The sequence below is a fragment of the Panthera pardus genome, unplaced genomic scaffold, assembly GCF_024362965.1.
Source record: "Panthera pardus isolate Hobbes unplaced genomic scaffold, ASM2436296v1 HiC_scaffold_2, whole genome shotgun sequence".
Lineage (NCBI taxonomy): Eukaryota > Metazoa > Chordata > Mammalia > Carnivora > Felidae > Panthera > Panthera pardus.
In genome coordinates this window covers 42,831,834-42,848,339 of record NW_026526765.1, presented here as the reverse complement: position 1 = coordinate 42,848,339, position 16,506 = coordinate 42,831,834, and the positions used below count along the sequence as shown (strand labels likewise).

At 57.6% G+C, this 16,506-nt stretch overlaps 1 protein-coding gene across 9 annotated transcripts in view; it reads right to left on the bottom strand.

Annotated features, from left to right (window-relative positions):
- Positions 1-1,114: 1,114 nt before the first annotated feature.
- TCOF1 (treacle ribosome biogenesis factor 1) overlaps positions 1,115-16,506 on the bottom strand; it is a 37,962-nt gene continuing 22,570 nt past the window's right edge. For 3 of the 9 annotated variants that reach the window (XM_053907032.1, XM_019464415.2, XM_053907031.1), the window contains 11 exons: positions 15,424-15,534; positions 11,020-11,206; positions 9,644-9,762; positions 8,072-8,185; positions 7,495-7,741; positions 6,889-6,974; positions 6,212-6,392; positions 3,773-4,321; positions 3,045-3,142; positions 2,324-2,367; positions 1,115-1,513 (listed from right to left, as the gene is read on the bottom strand). In XM_053907032.1, coding sequence (XP_053763007.1) covers positions 2,341-2,367; positions 3,045-3,142; positions 3,773-4,321; positions 6,212-6,392; positions 6,889-6,974; positions 7,495-7,741; positions 8,072-8,185; positions 9,644-9,762; positions 11,020-11,206; positions 15,424-15,534 — 1,719 coding nt within the window. In that variant the 3' untranslated portion in view covers positions 1,115-1,513; positions 2,324-2,340. Of the gene's footprint in view, positions 1,514-2,323; positions 2,368-3,044; positions 3,143-3,772; positions 4,322-6,211; positions 6,393-6,888; positions 6,975-7,494; positions 7,742-8,071; positions 8,186-9,643; positions 9,763-11,019; positions 11,207-15,423; positions 15,535-16,506 lie in introns of those variants that run through there. The other 6 variants (XM_019464416.2, XM_019464417.2, XM_019464418.2 and 3 more) reach the window with 6 other exon arrangements.

Sequence of the window (16,506 nt, the reverse complement as noted above, 5' to 3'; positions counted from 1 at the left end):
CCAAGGAGGTAACAGAGACCTTGAATCCAGCGGTGTGGGTGGGAGGGCGCAGCCCAGGAAGCCCCCCAGAGGCCCGTGGGGCCAGGCGGGCTGTGGGGGTGCACTCTTTGGATACAGACATACTTGGGTCTCCATGTTAACGCACAGAAATACTCTGCTTCCAGAAAGAAATAGGCTCTTGCCCATCGCTCTTTAAGCTCAAGCTCCTCTCGGTCCAGCTGCCATTTTCCCAGATCCCTGTTCTCATTTCTGTACTAAGAACAGTACGAGTGTGAGGACAGACGGCAACGACCCAGGCCCGGCGTCAGGCCTGCCAGCGAGTGGGGGCTGTGGAGAACCAGGGGGCTCACCCCTATCAAAACCATACCTGCTCTAGACCGACACACTTGGTGCGGGGACAGAGGCAAGCACGGGAGCAGGGCCCCAGGTTAAGGGTGCAGCCGGATGCCACCCTGGGTCTCCCAAGGCCTCCGGCCCAGCACTCTATCTGCACGGCCTCCTACTCTCACTAGCAGAAGGCTCGAAGCTTTGGAGAGAAATCGCCATGACTTCTGGTGCCCTACGCTGCTCTGGGCAACCGCACTGCTGCCCTCCCCAAGTCATACAGAGATCACCCGGACAGCTCTTTTGGGTTCCTTGTTTCTCACCGTCACCATCACAGAACCTCTGTTACCTGGACACGAGGGCACCTCAGGCCTAACTGGTTTTCCTGCTCCTCCTCTGCCCGTGGTTCCCCGAGAGGGCCTGCCTCCAGCTCAAACCCTAACTTCAAAAGGTGGCTGGGAAAGTACCCCCCGCTTCCATTTCGTGCCTCTGGGTACTTGCCTGGCCTGCCCTAGCAAATCGACCATGACCGTGCTTGAGGTCCCCTTAGCTGAGACGCCCTTTCTTCCAGGAAGCTTTCCTTCCCCACCGATTCAATACCTGGGGGCACTTTGCAGAGTCTCCTCTGGCAACCTGTCTGTCCCACTCACCAAAGCATCCCAGAGCCTTGACGTGTAAAGAACAAATCCTGAGCGATGGTTTGTTCACCTGCAGGTGTCGGCCAGACTCTCCCTTCCAAGAATAGGTCAGCTGCAAAACGTCTGTCCCCGATGCACTAGGAACTCCCACCTTTCCTTCAAGCCTTTTATTTTGAGTTGTTACAAAAAAACCACAAACAAAACAGGGAAAAAACTGATAGAGGAGGACAAGGCCTCAGCATCAGCCAGAGACCAGGGATGGAAGGAGCTGTAGGCTGGGCCTCGCTAGGTCTGCAGGGCAAAGAGGTGCAAAGTCCCGAGGCCTCTGGGCATGTTGTGTTTGAAGGGGGAGGCAGGTCACTTAAAAAAATATATATATATACTGTACACATCTATATGAAGCGTTCGGTGTCAGGACAGAAGTCAGACATGGAATCAGTGAGTGGAGGTCACTGGATCTGGATGCATTTCCTCCTCTTCCTCCTCGGACCAGCCTCTCTGCGGGGCTCCCTCGCTCGGCCAGCACGGACACTGCAGCTGGCTGTCGTCTTCTGGGGAGGGAGGGAAGCTTAAAGATTCAATTCCAACCCATGGTGGGCAGAGGGCAGAGGCACGGGGCTGGTCACCGCCTGGCTAAGAAATCCCTGGGTGAGGGAAACACCCAGATGGAAGATTTCTGACCTTTTTCTCCGAAGAGAAGAAAACAAAAGCAAGACCTGGTATCTCTGATGCAGGGAAGGAGCATTAACCACAGAGGGCACTTGGTGGCCCTGCCCGCGTCCCAGGAACTGGGCTGAGTGCTCTAGCGATCCACTTAACCCTCACCACACCCAGGCAGGCTGGGCTACCCCCATTTCCAGGAGGCTGCTGGCTGCTGGGGCCGATCGGCCGGGTGGAACACTCAATCCCTCCTACCACCACCCCGAGAGCGAGCCCAGATCCCCAGGAATGGCCTGGCCTGACTAAACCGTCTTCCTCTGCCTCGGACGATGCCCTCAAAGTTACAAAATCAAAAGGAAAAGGAACTAGACAGTGGTGGGGAGAGACCAAGCCGTATCTGACCTCAAGCCTCATCCTCATATACAAAGAGGCACTAGCCCCGTGCCCGGCTCCTAAGGCATGAGCCGCGCGGGCACCCAGGGAGCCCTGTGTTGGTCACTGCCATTGCTGTTCTGGACTCTTCTGATTCTGCAGCTCTGACTTCTGGCATCACCTCGCTGGTCCCACTGACCTTGAGGGACAGAACCACTTTCTCCAGCCCGCCTGCCCGGCCCCCTGTAACCGCGCCAGATGCTAGAGCTGCCCTCCCACCCTCACGGGGGAGGGGAGGTCAGCAGGGATCCCCGGGCCAGGAAGCATACCTGTCCTCTTGTGCCCCTCACACAGTCTGCTCCGCTGTCTTCTTCTGTGAGGGAGACAAGTAGAAGCATGTACTGGAAGCATCTCCGCCCCGCCCCCCATGCTGCCCCCACCGGGAGCGATATGATGGTTCCCTCCTGAGGATTCATGGCTCCCCGAGAACAGATATAGGGGTCCCCAAGGGCAGGGATGGGGCCCCATCTGGCCAGGAAGGAGCCTGGGTCTCTGAGTAACAGATGCTCAGCTTTTCTGAGCACAGCTGAAGCCCCGCTGGCCGAGGAGAGAACTGCACCCATATAAGGGGTGGAGCCCCCTCCACTCCCACCTTACCTCATGTGATCGGTCTTTGGAACCCATAATTCTGTGGTGGGGATACCCTGCGAGCTGGGGTACACACATCCCAGGGAAGGTTTCCTCTCACCTCAGCCTACCTGGCTGGCCTCCAGCCTCCTGGGGGCTCTCCTTCACCCACCCCAAGAACATCCTTCCACCTCACAGACCTCACGGCTTCTACATGCACAGACCTTGTCCCTCCTCAGGTGGCACCTGCCTTCCCCTGGTCCTCTCCAGTGTGTCACAACCCGCAAACCCCCAACCTCTGGACCCCGAGAATGGAAACGGGGCAGGGACCAGGTCTGGTTCACCCCACCCATACTCTTGACATGCACAGGATGGGGTCTGGATCCTTTTTCTGGCCAGAGACCCCTGAGGAACTCACGCTACCTTTTTCTTCTTTTTCTTCTGGAATGGCGAGTCAGGGTCTTTGGTTGAGGCCTTTTTTGCTTTCTTCTTCTTTTCCTTTTTTTCCTTGTCTTTTTTTTCTAAGGAAAGAAAGTAAACCTCTTTAGTACCAGAAGCGGCAGGGTCAGTATGGAGACAGGGCAGGTCTCCAGGGTCCTAGAACCCACTCCTGCCGAAGCCAGGTCCCGGCTCTCCCCACACATCGGGGAACCATCCCAACACAGACCCATAGGGCTCTGTGACCACCTGCCCTGGCCTGAGAGCCCGTGAAGCCCACCTCAGGGTTTCTGCCCCATCCACAGACCACTTGGACTATTTTTAACTCACTTTCTAAAACCTCTACACATTTATTTTAAAAAGCTACATTCTACCCATAAATGGGAATGTCACCTAAGGTACAGGGCTAGCGTGGGGATGACAGGGGGTTCCACTGCATGCGGGCATGTACGGAGCTCGAGAGGGGGCCGCTTCTGGGAGCTCTGAGGGGAACCTGCTACCTAGGTGCCCGGGCCCCTGAGAAGCCGGATCATCGCCCCAGAAGTCAGAGCCGCTCTGGGGTCCAGTTCTGGCTTTGCCACTACCTGCCCGGGGGCTGCAAACAAACATCCCTCAGCCCTTCCCTTCTGTGCAACTGAGCGCTCGCCCGGGCTGGCCAAGCGGGGACCCGCTCTCAGCAGGAAGCGCGCTCCTGGCTGCGGTCCACCACTTACTCTTGTCGGATTTCTTCTTCTCTTTCTTGCTCTTGGGGTTGCCCTGGTCTCCACCCTCCACTTTCAGCGTCCCCGGCTCCCCTTCTGGCCTCTCCTTGGCCCCCTGAGAGCCAGGAGACTCTTTTTCCTTCTTCTCCTTGATGTCACCACTCGCTCCGGCTCTCTTGGATTTCCCCTTAGGAGTCCCGGAGGCCTTTTCTGGCGAGACTGCACCCTCCCCGCTTCCCCCGGCCACCGGCTGCTTCTTCTTCTTGCTCTTGGGGGCCCTGGCAGCCGTCTGGTCCCCCGACAGCTTCCGCTTGCGGCCCCCCCGGGCCTTCCTGCTGCTCTCCTTGGCGGCATCCGCAGCCTTCTTCCTTTCCTGTTCCAGCAGCTCCGTCAGGACCTTGACCACCGAGGCCTGGAGCTGGGCCTCGTTCAGGGGCCAGGGCTCGTTCAGGAGGCGCCGGCTGATGTCGCCCTGCAGCGCCAGCGTGGACGCTTGGGGGCTCCCAGCCTCCTTCTTGGGCTTCCGGGGCTTCTGAGGCGTGGGACCAGCCTGTCTTCTGCCTATGGAGAGAGGATATGGGGTCACAGATCAGGGAGAGTCAGGAAACAGACTCACTGTGTAAGAGCCAAGGGTCTAGGGACACGACCGACCTCCCCTGATGTGGTACAGACAGGGAAAGGGCAGCCCGGTGGTCACTCTGCCCCAGCGGGGTCTCCTGGCTCACACCTTTCCAGCAGCTTTTAACTTAGCTCTTTTCTTTACTGTTTTAAACTTCACTCTCTTGTCTCCTCACACGAAAAACCCGAGTCACGCTGGGGGTGGAGAAAGACTCCAGAATGTTAATTGAGGAAGGGGCCTGAATCTGTCAACAGAACGCAAGGTCAGACAGGAGGGAGATGGTCTTGTCCAGTCAGAAGTCCAGAGCTGGGAGGCAAGGGCCTTGGATTCCAGGTTTGACTACCGCCTGGGGCTACGCTCCTCCCAGGGTCTCAGTCTCCCTGTTTGTAAAGTAAGAGCTCAGATGAACAATGAGGGCCCTATTCCAAGTCAGAGACGCACGGTGAAAGCTGGTCAGGGGACAGGGCAGCTTGGGGGGTGACGGGCATGCTGTATAAGCACGTGGCGGCTGACTAAGCAGGTTTGCTGCCTGCCAGAGTGACTTCTGGTACAGCCTTTGTTTAGAATTTTCCACGCCTCTGCTCTCCTTTGATAATTGTGTGCTGACTACACGTGTGAAAAAAGCCTTCCACAGCCCCCTCTAAAATGTCTCCCTGTCGCACCCGCCTCTCACAAAGAACACTGGGGAAGAAAGTGAGCAATGACTCCTCTGCTGACCCGTGCCGGCAAGCTGCAGCTACAGCCACGGATGGGGTGTATGTGGGGGCCGACGTCGGCAGTCTCCCAATGCTGCCCCTAACTTCCCAGGGGACTCGGCAGCTCTCTACCGTGTTCTGGGCTTCACGGGCATGAGAATGCCTACACGCAGGGCTCTGGAAGGTGCGCAGGTGACTCGGCCAAGCTCCACATCACGGGGCTGGGGGCTGTGCCCCACAGCATGCACTGGGCCCAGGGAGCAAACTCTGAAGCGGCTCTGGCTCCAAGGGCTGTGGTGGGCGAGGGGAGGTGGACATGGCAGGCTGAGCGGAGGGGGTCCCGGGACAGAGGGAGGCCCAATTCGGTCCTCTGCTGCTTCCTGGCAAAGGTCGGGGTTGGAGAAGGCAGCTGAGGAGCGCGGAGTTTTTGCTGGCAACCTCCTCCTCCAGAAGCCCACTTGTCTGCTTCCTGTCTACAAATACCCTGGAACACCAAAGCTGGGGACTGAATCCCTAGAGCTGGCCCAGGCATGCCCACCTGAGATCCCTGTCCCTTAGCCCTGGCAAGTCAGGGCTGGCTGATGCCCCTGGCCGGGTGACCTCAGCACTCTAGTCTGCCCTCATACCACGTGACTATTTTCTGTATGTGCCATGCCTTGACGCTGACTAGATGGATCTACCCTGCCCTGTGTTGTTTAGACACACAAGCCGAGAGTGGCCCAGGGTCTTGTCTGAGGCTTTACAACAAATCAGTCCATCACCGGGGGTCTCTGCCATGTGCTAGCAGCTTCTCCAAACGTGGCTCCTGCCTTTTGTCTGAGCTCCCGAGTCCTTACACCCCATACCACGAGCCCAGTTGTCAACACACACAGCTAGAAAGAGCCAAGACTGCTCTAAGGCAGGGCTCACCCTACCAGATGCACCAGCATCCCACAAAGCTGGATAACCCGACTTCCAGGCTGTCTCGTATCATAACGGCCAGACACCTGGGCGTTGGGGCACCAGGCCCTGCTTGGAAAGGTCCCGGTGACACACAGAGACCCTATCGGTGGGACTATTCCTGAGGGAGAAAAAGAAGGGGCCCACTGCCTTGTCCCACCGGGTCCCACTGTGTCTTTCCTGTGGCCCTTGACTCACCTGTTTTAGGGGATATGGTGCCTGCTACTTGTTGGGGCTCCACTTGCTGCTTGCCGTCTGGGGCATCTTTGGTGGCGGGAGTAGAGGAAGCCGAGGGGTCGAGATCTGTCCTGGGAGTGGCCTTTGAAGCCTGGGAACTGGCCAGAGTTGGCCCAGGGGTCACATAACCTGAGAGGAGAGACTGAAGAAACCCACTGTGAACGAGGTTGGAACCCTGCCCCACCTAGCCCTGGAGCACAGGGCCTGCTGGGGTGCCCCTAAAGTCGGGCCACCCTGTCAGTGGTGGGCACATTAGCCCTTTGTATGGGTCTCCTGCACTATTTTAATTAGTGCATTATTTTCGTCAGGCACATTTAAAAAGACAATTTCTTACAGCTAAGGCGAATGGAAAATCACTAGCGCTTGCCGTGTACAGAAGATAACCTTAAAGAAATCCCATCTGTTACAAAATATCTTTCCTTCCGGGACTCATCTAAAATCAAGGCAAGCCCTTTCTACAGACTCCGAGTCCACTATTCATGGCCTTAGGCTGAAATAGAGCCTCAGCGGAGGAGACAGCCTGGCCTCAGGGACACCAGGCCCTGCCGCGGGGGATGGCTTCGGCCTAACAGGCATCAGGTGGCCTCGAGCTCCCGCCCCAAGGCCCCTGAGGTGCCAGCCCTCTCCCTGGCAGTTACCTGAGAGGGTGCCACCACCTCGTCCTCACTGGACTCTGCTGTGGTCTCCTCCACCAAGGTCTCCGTTGTGGAGGGGGCCGGACCTACTGGAGGAGCACAGGCACCCTGTTGGGAGGCCGGCTGCGTGGGGTGAGGCAGAGCCCTCCGGGAGGCCCCAGGAAGGCCTGAGATTTCCACATGCCCCCCGCCCTCCCACCCAAGGCTTTACCTGCTCCTATGACTCCCTTCCAGGGTCAACGGCTGTTTGCAGCCTTCAAAGTAAGACATCCAAATGCCAAAACCTTCTGTTCTAATTCCTGAGGCCCTACTTCCGCTTCTCTGCTTTTCTGGGGGTGGGGAAGGGGGCATGCCCCTGGAATGTTGGGAGACCAGTTACGAGCCTGGTACGAAAAAGCTGGGAGTGGTCAAACAGCAGAGTCTGATATCACTTGGACCAACCTCCTCATGGGGTTGCACAGGTGGGGAAACTGAGGCCCAGCATGGGATGACTAGGCCCAGGATGCAGAACAAGTGAAGATCCAGAGCACAGGCCTGAACTCAGGGCTCCACCAGGCCATCACTCCCCTCCTCTGGGCCCGCTGAGCCTTCCCCTCCTGGGACCCTCACCCAGTCTGTGGGCCGAGGGGACCATCTGGGGCCCATCAGCATCCTCCTCACTCCCTGAAGAGCTGCCGCTGCTGTCCTCACTGTCGTTGGAGGTCTCAGAGGCCTTGGCTCTGGGGCGTCCTGCAGGGGTGGCCGTGGCCTGCTGGACCACAGGAACCTCAGGTTTCCTGAACTTGTTGGTCACTTTGGCCTCCACACGGGCTCTCTGGGGACTCATCACAGGGAGTGTTCCCAGAGCACCGTCAACCTAATTTGGTGAAAAAAGAGAGTGGAAGGAAAAAAAAGAAGGGAAATAAGTCTTGGTGCCTCCTGAACACCCAGTTTCCCTACAGCTAGGCGACTGTTAGCTGCTTTGCACCCAGGCCTCAGCCCTCCCACAGATGCTCAGACCAGGGAGCAGAGAGTGCGGGGTATGGGGACGAGACAAGTGTACACGTCACAGTCACACAGCAGGCAAATGCTGGCCCTGGGACTCGGGCCCCTTCCTGGGCCCTCCCTTCTGCGCTCTGTAATCGTTCATCACTGTCCCCTCCAGGGTGGGGCCTGGCCCCAACACCACCCGGCTCCCCCAGCTCACCCCACTTGAAGACGGGGTCCTGGCAGCAGGAGGCTGGGCCTCACTGGCTTTCTGGGCAAGGACCTTCAGGGCGGCCTGAGTCAGCGGGAGGTGAGCAGGGTTCCTCTTTGTCACCTGTGGACAGCCACAGGCAGCCCTGAGACTCCCAAGTTCTTAGGATGCCATCTATGCCGTGCCCTGGACAGATACTGGCTGGCACGGGAGGGGACCTGTAACCGCACAAGGAGCCATGGGGCTGGAGTGGGGGACTGAGGGACAAAGGGGCAATGCCACCATGTGGGCAGAAAATGGGGCCAGGCTTCAGGTTATAAGCTAATCGTATCGTTCTCAGAGGATCCAAAGGCTTCTAGCCCAGGGGTCGGAAGCAGCTGGGCCCCTACCCAAAGTCCCCCAACCCAATCCGAAGCCTTCACAACGGACAAGTCTCTAGCTGGGTGGCTGCAACAGCCTCCTCAAAGTCTCCCTGGTGCCTGCCGCTCCTGCTTCCCACATGCGCCAGCAGTCGGGGAGAGAGAACTGGAAGAGAGCTGGGCAGGGCTCCCCCTGAAAACCTCCAGGCCCCCTCTGCTGCCGCGTGTCCCCCACCATGGCCTGTCCGGACCGGCCCCTCTCGCCTTACTGCTTCCTCCGTCTCTTACCCCCAAGCACCTCCCCTGAGGGTCCCAGCACCTGCGTTTCCCTGGCTGGAGAACTCCCTGGCTCGCCTGCTTCTCTAGCCTCCTTGGGGAGGCCAGTCCTGCTGATCCTTCCTAAAGCGGCCCATCCCGTTGTTCTCTAGCTTATATTCTTTCCTTCAAGCACCCACCAGTTGGTGAGTACTTTTATTTTCTGGCGTCCTCGTTTGATGGCCTGTGAGGGTAGGGATGCTCCCTGCCTTCTTCCTGCTGCATCCCCAGTGCCTGGCACCATCTGCTGGCTGAACGGCCGAATGGGTGCAGGCTGTTGGGTGCAGTGACCGCAGCCCAGCCACCCACCCAACACCCGTGCTCCCTCCTGCCCTCTCAGAAGGGATGAGGCGCAACGGGACAGAAAAACTAACCGCTATGGCCCCAGGAGCAATGGACCGGCTGTGAGGAGACCTGGGTTCGGGCCCTGAATAATCCTGGACAAATCTCAACTGTCTTGTTGAAGGGCAGCACTCAGCTCCGTTGTTTGAACAGCGAGCCATTAACTCTACCCTGCTCAGGCTTCTGGATTTAGGCAAAGACCCAAGAGAAATGCACTGAAAGTGGTGAAAGCTAGGAAGTCACCGCTATCCACGCTACAAAAGTGCAAGGTTTGTTCCCGGCAATTCCAAACTGAGAGAGAAAAAGAAACCAAAAGCACAGCCGAGCCGGAACGGCTGCCGAGGGGTGTGCGGGGCAGCGCCAGCTCGGCCCGGACACCGTGCTTCGGACGACGCTTCCTCCTAGCTCAAAGGAATCCAGGAACCCGGTCAGGGCCGAGGGGGGGGGGCGGTGGACAAAAGCAATGGCAGTCCCACCCAGCAGCATGTGCGGGTACCGAGGGGACAGAGGGCCCCTCACCCCTGCTGGCCTGCACAGCCCTCCCTCTCCCTCGCCTGCCAGGTACCTGAGCGACCGGTGCCTCCTGTTTCTTGCCTTCCGACACCCGACCGGATGCCTCACTGCTGCTGGCTCTGACAGCGGGCCTTGGGTGGGCCACGAGCGTGGTCGCGTTTGTTCTAGTGGCTGAGACGGAGCGGAGCAGGATGTAAGTCAGTGCACGCAAGAGCGATCCCCGATATCAGCCTGGGGACCTGGCCCAGGGCTCATGTCATCCGCAGAAGCCTGTGTAATGCCCTCCCTCAGTCTTGCACGGAGGAGCTGTCACCATCTCACGTTACAAGCTCAGGGTGCTGTGGCAGTGACCCCAGGATTTCCCTTTGCCCCTTCCCATTCTTCTGTCTTCGACGATGCTCCCCTCAGCTGGCCAGGCCACTACTTTGAGTAATGGTGGGGAGCACCGGTACCAAATGGGACTCTGTGCATTTAGAAGAGTCTCAACAATAGCACGGTCATCCGCAATGGCTCAGGTCCACGTGTTCACCATAGCACCATTCGTGCTAGTCCCAGAGCCCCCAGACAAAACCTTTCGCTCCCTCTAGTACAGCCCTGCCTACGTAAACTAGGCTAAGTCCACCCAAGGGACTGCCTTGTGGCCAGCAGGCATCCCATGGTAAATACGTAACGTCAAAATATATAAAAATTCCTGAGGGTAACATACAGTATGATCTCACTTTACAAAAACACATACAAAGCTTAAGTTTTTGTAAAGTTAACAGCTATAAAACATCAACAATTATTCCAGACAGTGGGGTTACAGGGACACTTTCTTTTGTGCTGCTCTGTGTTTAATTAGCCTACCAAGATCAGGTATTATTACTATCTTCACAAAAAGCATTACAATATTAACCACTTTCCTGATGTCGTCGGTCATACCACAGATTCTCAGAAGTAAAAGAAACCCAAGATATGGCACTATCTCCCCCTGACAGATGCAATCCTTCCCTACAACGGTTGGCTGGGGATCACCTAACCCTCCTTACATACGAGCAAGAACAGGAGGCTCACTACCATTCGCCCTGTTCAGGCCGTCATTCACTACAAAGCCCTTCCTTAGATTATGTACAAAGTTGTTCTGCAGCTCCTAGCCACTAGCGTGGGTTCCACCCCTTGGAGTCGGCACACAGAAGTCATGGCAAATACTCCTCCAGAAATGGAGATCGGAGGTAGTTCCTTATAGGGATGAACCAAGCCCCGCCTGAGCAACATGCTGTGTTGACTCTGTCAGCATCCTCTCCCCTCCGGGCCTCGATGGGGTCTGTGCGTGTGGATGTGCTGGCTGGTGCATGCGTGTGCACGTATGTTATGTGCCGGCGGTCCCTCCCAGGTGAGCCTGGCAGGTGTGGCAGGGGAGTCAGCCCTGCATTACAGGCCTGTGCTCACCGGGAATGGAGCACTGCGTAGCAGGGATCACATCCTCATCCTCGCTCTCAGAGGAGGAGCTCCTGGCTGTGCTCTCCGAGGCCCGGGCCTTCCTCGGGGTGTTTGCAGCTGGGGCTTGTGTGGCGGTAGCAGCTGGGCCAGCTGGACTACGATTAGGGTCGACAAAAATCAGAGGGGGTTTAATCACCTTGAAAAACAAAAACAAAACATACCCCCCGAGTGATTAAAGGCTTGGCCAGGCAAAGGGGAAGTTGGGTGGGGGTTTACAGGGCAAGGGGTCCAGAGAGCTCAGGGCCGCTGGGAAGGCAGAGGCCATTCCAGCCGCCCAGGGCACTCCCGGCTCACCCTCAGGCCATGCACCTGCTAAGACCTGCACAGTACCTCACAGCTCAATAGGAGCCCATTGGACCTTCACAGGAACCCCTGAGATCAGCAGCAGAAGCTCCATTGTACAGGTGAGAAAACTAAGCTTAGAGAGGAGAAAAGAACTGCCCAAGGGCGCACAGCTTAACAGAAACACAGCCAGGGCCAGATGCCCGCCCAGCAGGGTGCTCTAAGCACCACGCCCCTTGGCTGCCTGGGCCCTAACACACATTCACCTGAGGAGCTGTGCATCATCGAGCTGCCCCCACCCCAGTGACACAGAGCCAATGTCTTCAACAAACAAACCGCACGGGGGAAATACCCAACACATTAAGACCTAAGGGACTCCATGGAACACACCAGATGTAAAGAGTATTACTCATGAGACAATCCGGGAAATGGAGACACTGACTTTGTGGGTCAGCTTCTCAGGGGTGACGTTGGATGGTGGCTGTCCTTTAAAAAAAAGGAAGCCGGGGTACTGGGGAAGGAGCGGAGGGTTTGCGTGAAGCGAGCCTGGTCACGAATGCAGACCCGCTGAGGCTGGGGAAGACACGTGGGGGTTCTTTGATGCTGTTCTATCTTTGGGCAGGCTTTCCATCTTCCAGCGAGACAGCAAAAGACAAGAGAAAGCAGCAGCTCCTCGGGATCCCGCGGACCAGGCTGGGGTCACAGCTCCAGTGGATATGCCCACCGCTCGCACGCGCACGTCGCACGCATGGAGCCAGGAGTCAGGCCGCCAGATGAGCCCACCTTCCACCCTCGGGTCAGACTCGGTCTGAGCTCCACTCCCTGTCTGGCCTGGGGGGAAACACAGGAAGCAGGAGCAGCAGGAGGAAGTTGCCCAAGGCCGACGTCTAGGGCCCAGTCTTGCCCACCTCCAGGGCGCAGGGGGGCAGTGGGAGAGGCACCGTGAAAAGTAAAGCAGAGGGGTAACCGTGGAGGGTGGAAGCTTTGCTGGGCTGGGGCCCTTCCTACCCTTGCCAAACAGCCTCCCCCGCGGCTGCTCTGATCTGCCACTTCCAGAGCCTGCCTTCCCACATGATGAAAGAGAGAAGGATGGAAAGTGGGAGAAGGCTTACAGTTGAGGGAGGGGGGATCTATATATATGTGAGAAGACAGAAGAACAGATTGTCGGGGATGAAGAGAGGCACCGAACGCACCAAGGCAAACAATAGCGTCTGGGATGTTAAAAGCAGCTCGGCAGCAAACGCCTCCTCCTCCCTGCTCCACCTGCCCACATGGCCTCTGGGCCGGGGGCGGCGCAGGGGGCCTGGCTCGGAGGGCAGGGACACGACAGTAGTCCAGTGGCAGTGGATAGTTGAAAAGGTGGGTCATGCAACCCACAGATGAGGGGAAACCCGCCTCTGATCCTCCCTCTGTCAGACTTCACCATGTGGCCCAACCCCTGAGCTTCGTGGGCCTCAGTTTCCCACCTGTTGAAAGGGCTATTAGTAATCCCAGCCTGGGCTTGCTCACCAGAGGGGCTCTGATTCGCTTTGGAAACTGCAAAGCACAGGATACACATACAGAGGTGACAGTCAAAGACTCACTGGAAGCTGAGGCAGCCAGAACGTTAGGCTGGGCCACCCTGTGGGCACCAAGGTCCCAGAGGGAATGCAGGGACTCCCTTCCCACTGCAGAAGCAAACCTGGGGATCTTCTGTCAGAGCTGAGCTCTCCAACTGTGCCCTCATTCCAGTCTGCGGCAGAGTGGGGGAGGGGGCCGACTAGCCCAGGCTGTTAACCCCGCGGGGGGGGCGGTGGGCAGGGGAGAACAGAGCCAAGAAAGCACCCCAAGAGCCTCAGAGAACTGCCTGGGGCTAGTTAACAGGTCCTGGGTCAGCCCTGCCCTAAGGGGCCAGGAAATCCCACCCTCCAAGGAGGAGCCTGGAGCTTCGGTGGTTCACCAGCCCCCAGGGAATGTCACCCCATGGGCCGAGAAGGCTGAGGCTCAAGAGAGGGCAAGTGGCCTCACTCAGGGTGACCAGCAAACTGTGCCAAAGCCGTACTGGAAGTTAGTTCTCCAGGCACCAGACAGGAGCTCCTTCCAGGACGAACCATGCCAGGGCTCCCACTTAATGCCCTAATTTAGCTCCTTACAGGCCTTGTTCTCTGACTCCACCTGAAACTCTGAAGGCAGGGCTTATGTCTTCTTAATACAGTGCCTCCCCAGACCTAGCACAGACCCTGGCCTGGGGTTAGCAATTGCCAGCACCACAGGGCTGAGCCACAGACCACCCCCAGGAATTCCTCTCAGAGAAAGAGGCTGGAGCCCATCCTTGCAGGTGGGGAGACTGAGGCACAGTGAGGGAGCCTGGGAATGGAGTCACAATCCCCTCCCCACCTCCCAGCCTGAGGCTCTGCCCACTACCCTGGCACCGATCCCTTTTCCCCACTGATGGGCTAATAATAAAGACAGAGTGAAACTTGTCAATAGAGAAGTGCTTGACAAATGCATAATAATGATAATAATCACAGCGCGCTGAGGACGGAGGCGCTAAAAACCCCCAGTCAGGAGGAGGCTGCGGCTTCCCCAGGCTGTGCCGTCTTCCCTGAATCCTAGGGAAACGCGCAAAATGTCAACTTTTGTCCTTCTTTTTTAACAGGGACTCCAGAATCTTCAGGACTAACGTACCAATTAAATGGTTCAGTTTAAGCGTGATGTTCATGGTAATTGTGTTAGTCCGCCCCCGCAGAGGAGGGCGAGGCGGCCCCCTCCCTCCCAGCTGTCCCGATCCGGAGCAGAGAAGGCACAGAGAAGGCGGCCTCGTAAGGGTGCCATGGAGAGCTAGAGGGCAATGCTGAACCGCCTTCCTCCTTCCCTGGAGAGGAGTGGGGAGGCAGTGCTGGGCAGTGGGCAGAGCCCGGACGGCCTGGGTTCAAACGCCAGGTCTGTCCACTTGGCACTGGCCGTGTGATGCTGGGGTAGGTCGCTCGACTCCTCTGAGCCTCATTCCTTCCTCCTTAAAATGGGAATAAAAGAGGGACCTACCCTCACAGGGCTGTTGCAGGAATTACACAGAATAACGAAGTATGGCGTTTAGCACAGTGCTTGGCACACACACAGTGACCAACAACGTCGGATGTAGCCATTCATCAGGATTTTTATAATCCTTGCTACCGAGAAGAGAAAGGCAGTGAACCCCGTGCCCCACCACTCGGGGTGTGCAAGCACATGTGAACTTGCTGATGGAGTGGTCAGTACATGGTATGGTATGTGCGGGAGACGGTTAAGGAGATCCCACTCATCTGGTAACTGGAGGACTTGCGTCCCTGAGGGGACCTGGCAGAAGCTTCTAGGCACTTGGGGCTAGAGGACAAAGGGCAATTTTAGAAATTGCTAGAAAGACTGGGGTTCACACAGGTTTGAACACCAGTCTTGTAGACTTAGGAAGCTGGGGAGACCCGGGGGGCTTGGTCCCAACCTCAGGGGTGCAGCTGGGGAGGGCTTGGGGTGCAGCAGAGCACGTGAACGTGTGCCACAGGTGCGCCAGCACGGTCTGCCCCCTGGCTTCAGACAAACCCCGTGGGGAAGGCTCCCAGGGCCACACACGAAGCAGAGACACAGGGAGGCAGGGGGCCGGTGTCTACCTCCGCCTTGGCTTCTTATGGGTCATGGGTATCTGAGGAATTGACTTCAACTCACTGGGCTCTGACTCCTGACACAGCAAATGGGCAAAAGCACGTGCCCTCCTACAGCAGAGCACAGACGCAGGAGGGGGACTGTTACTCTGCCTGCTTCCAGTGGAAACGTCTGGGCCTCAGAATGGTTAAGGTGTGCCCGTGGTCACGGAACTGGTGGCTGGGAGAGCTGGTGTTGACCCTACACTGTCTCTGAGGCCTAATGTTCAAGGGTGCTCTGTTGCCCACCTCTCAGGAGTTACCGTGAAAATGAATGTATCAAAACAGAGGGAAGAGTCCAGGAAATTGTGAAGTGCCGTTTAAATGGCAAAGAGCTGCCCTCGCCCCCACTCCGCCCACCCGAGGCCCACTGCCCTGTTCTGACTCTGCAGTGTCTCAAAGAGAAGGCAGGGCCTACCTGGCTGGCCGGGAGCTCCTCGCCACTGCTCTCCGAGGACCCTCTGGCATTCTTCTCTGGACGTGCTGGGGCCAGGGTCTTGCTTCTGGCAGTTTTGGAGTCACTCTCCTTCTGAGGGGACAAGCAGACGGGTAGGGCAGAGAAGGTGTTAGCTGAGGGGGACCACAGCCAGTGAGCAATGACCCTCACACACGCTGGCTGTCCACGGAAGGCAGCACGGCCCCTTACTACACGCACAGGAGGACAGCTGCCGGCTTGGCCTGCCCCATAGCCAGTGGAAACACAGGCTTCCACTCTGCGAACACCCTTTCCCGAGTGTACTCTGACTTGAAAGGGACGCGCGAGTCAGACCCACTAAAAGCTGAGGGCTGGAGTGCTGTTGGCCAGGCGTCTGAATGAGGACAGAGCAGCCCAGGATGAGGTTGCAGAGGTGAGCCAGCGGCCCCAGCACAGCTCACATCTGGCTGTAACACCCCCAGGGAAAGGCAGGAGCCAGCTGGAGGTGGCCCAAGGCTGCCATCCCCTCCTGCCAGGCCAGGCATACACGAGGAAGGCTGGCTGGGCAGAAGCTGCTGTCGGGGGGCCAGAGGAGCAGGCACCGGGGGAAACCAGCTCAGGGGAGCCCAGGGCAGAGCAGAGGCCCCTCTTCACTACTCAGCCCAGCACCAAAGTGGCTGAGCCACCTAGGTTGCCCGAATCCAATTTCTCAAGAGACACTAGAAGATCCCGAAAATGGTGCCACTTCCTAATCTTTAAATGGGTCAGCTACAACCCACGCTGCAACTGCCATGCCCCCATGTGTTCCTTGCTAACAGAACCCCAACTCTGCTCTGGTAGTCTCTCTGCCCCCCACCAGGCTCTGAGGAGGGTGGCCCTTTCTCCCAGCCAATCACAGAACCACAAGACCCTTACCAATGAGCAGTTTGGGGTTGGTTTTTTTTTTTTTTTTGGGTCAGGGGAAGTACATGTCCTAGATCTGGACAAGGAGATAAGGGGTAAGGAGGTCAGCTGGGGGACTTCCTAGCTTTTCTGGAGGTGCTGCAGCCCTGCCCCGACCATGAGGCAGGTAGAGCGTAAGAAATC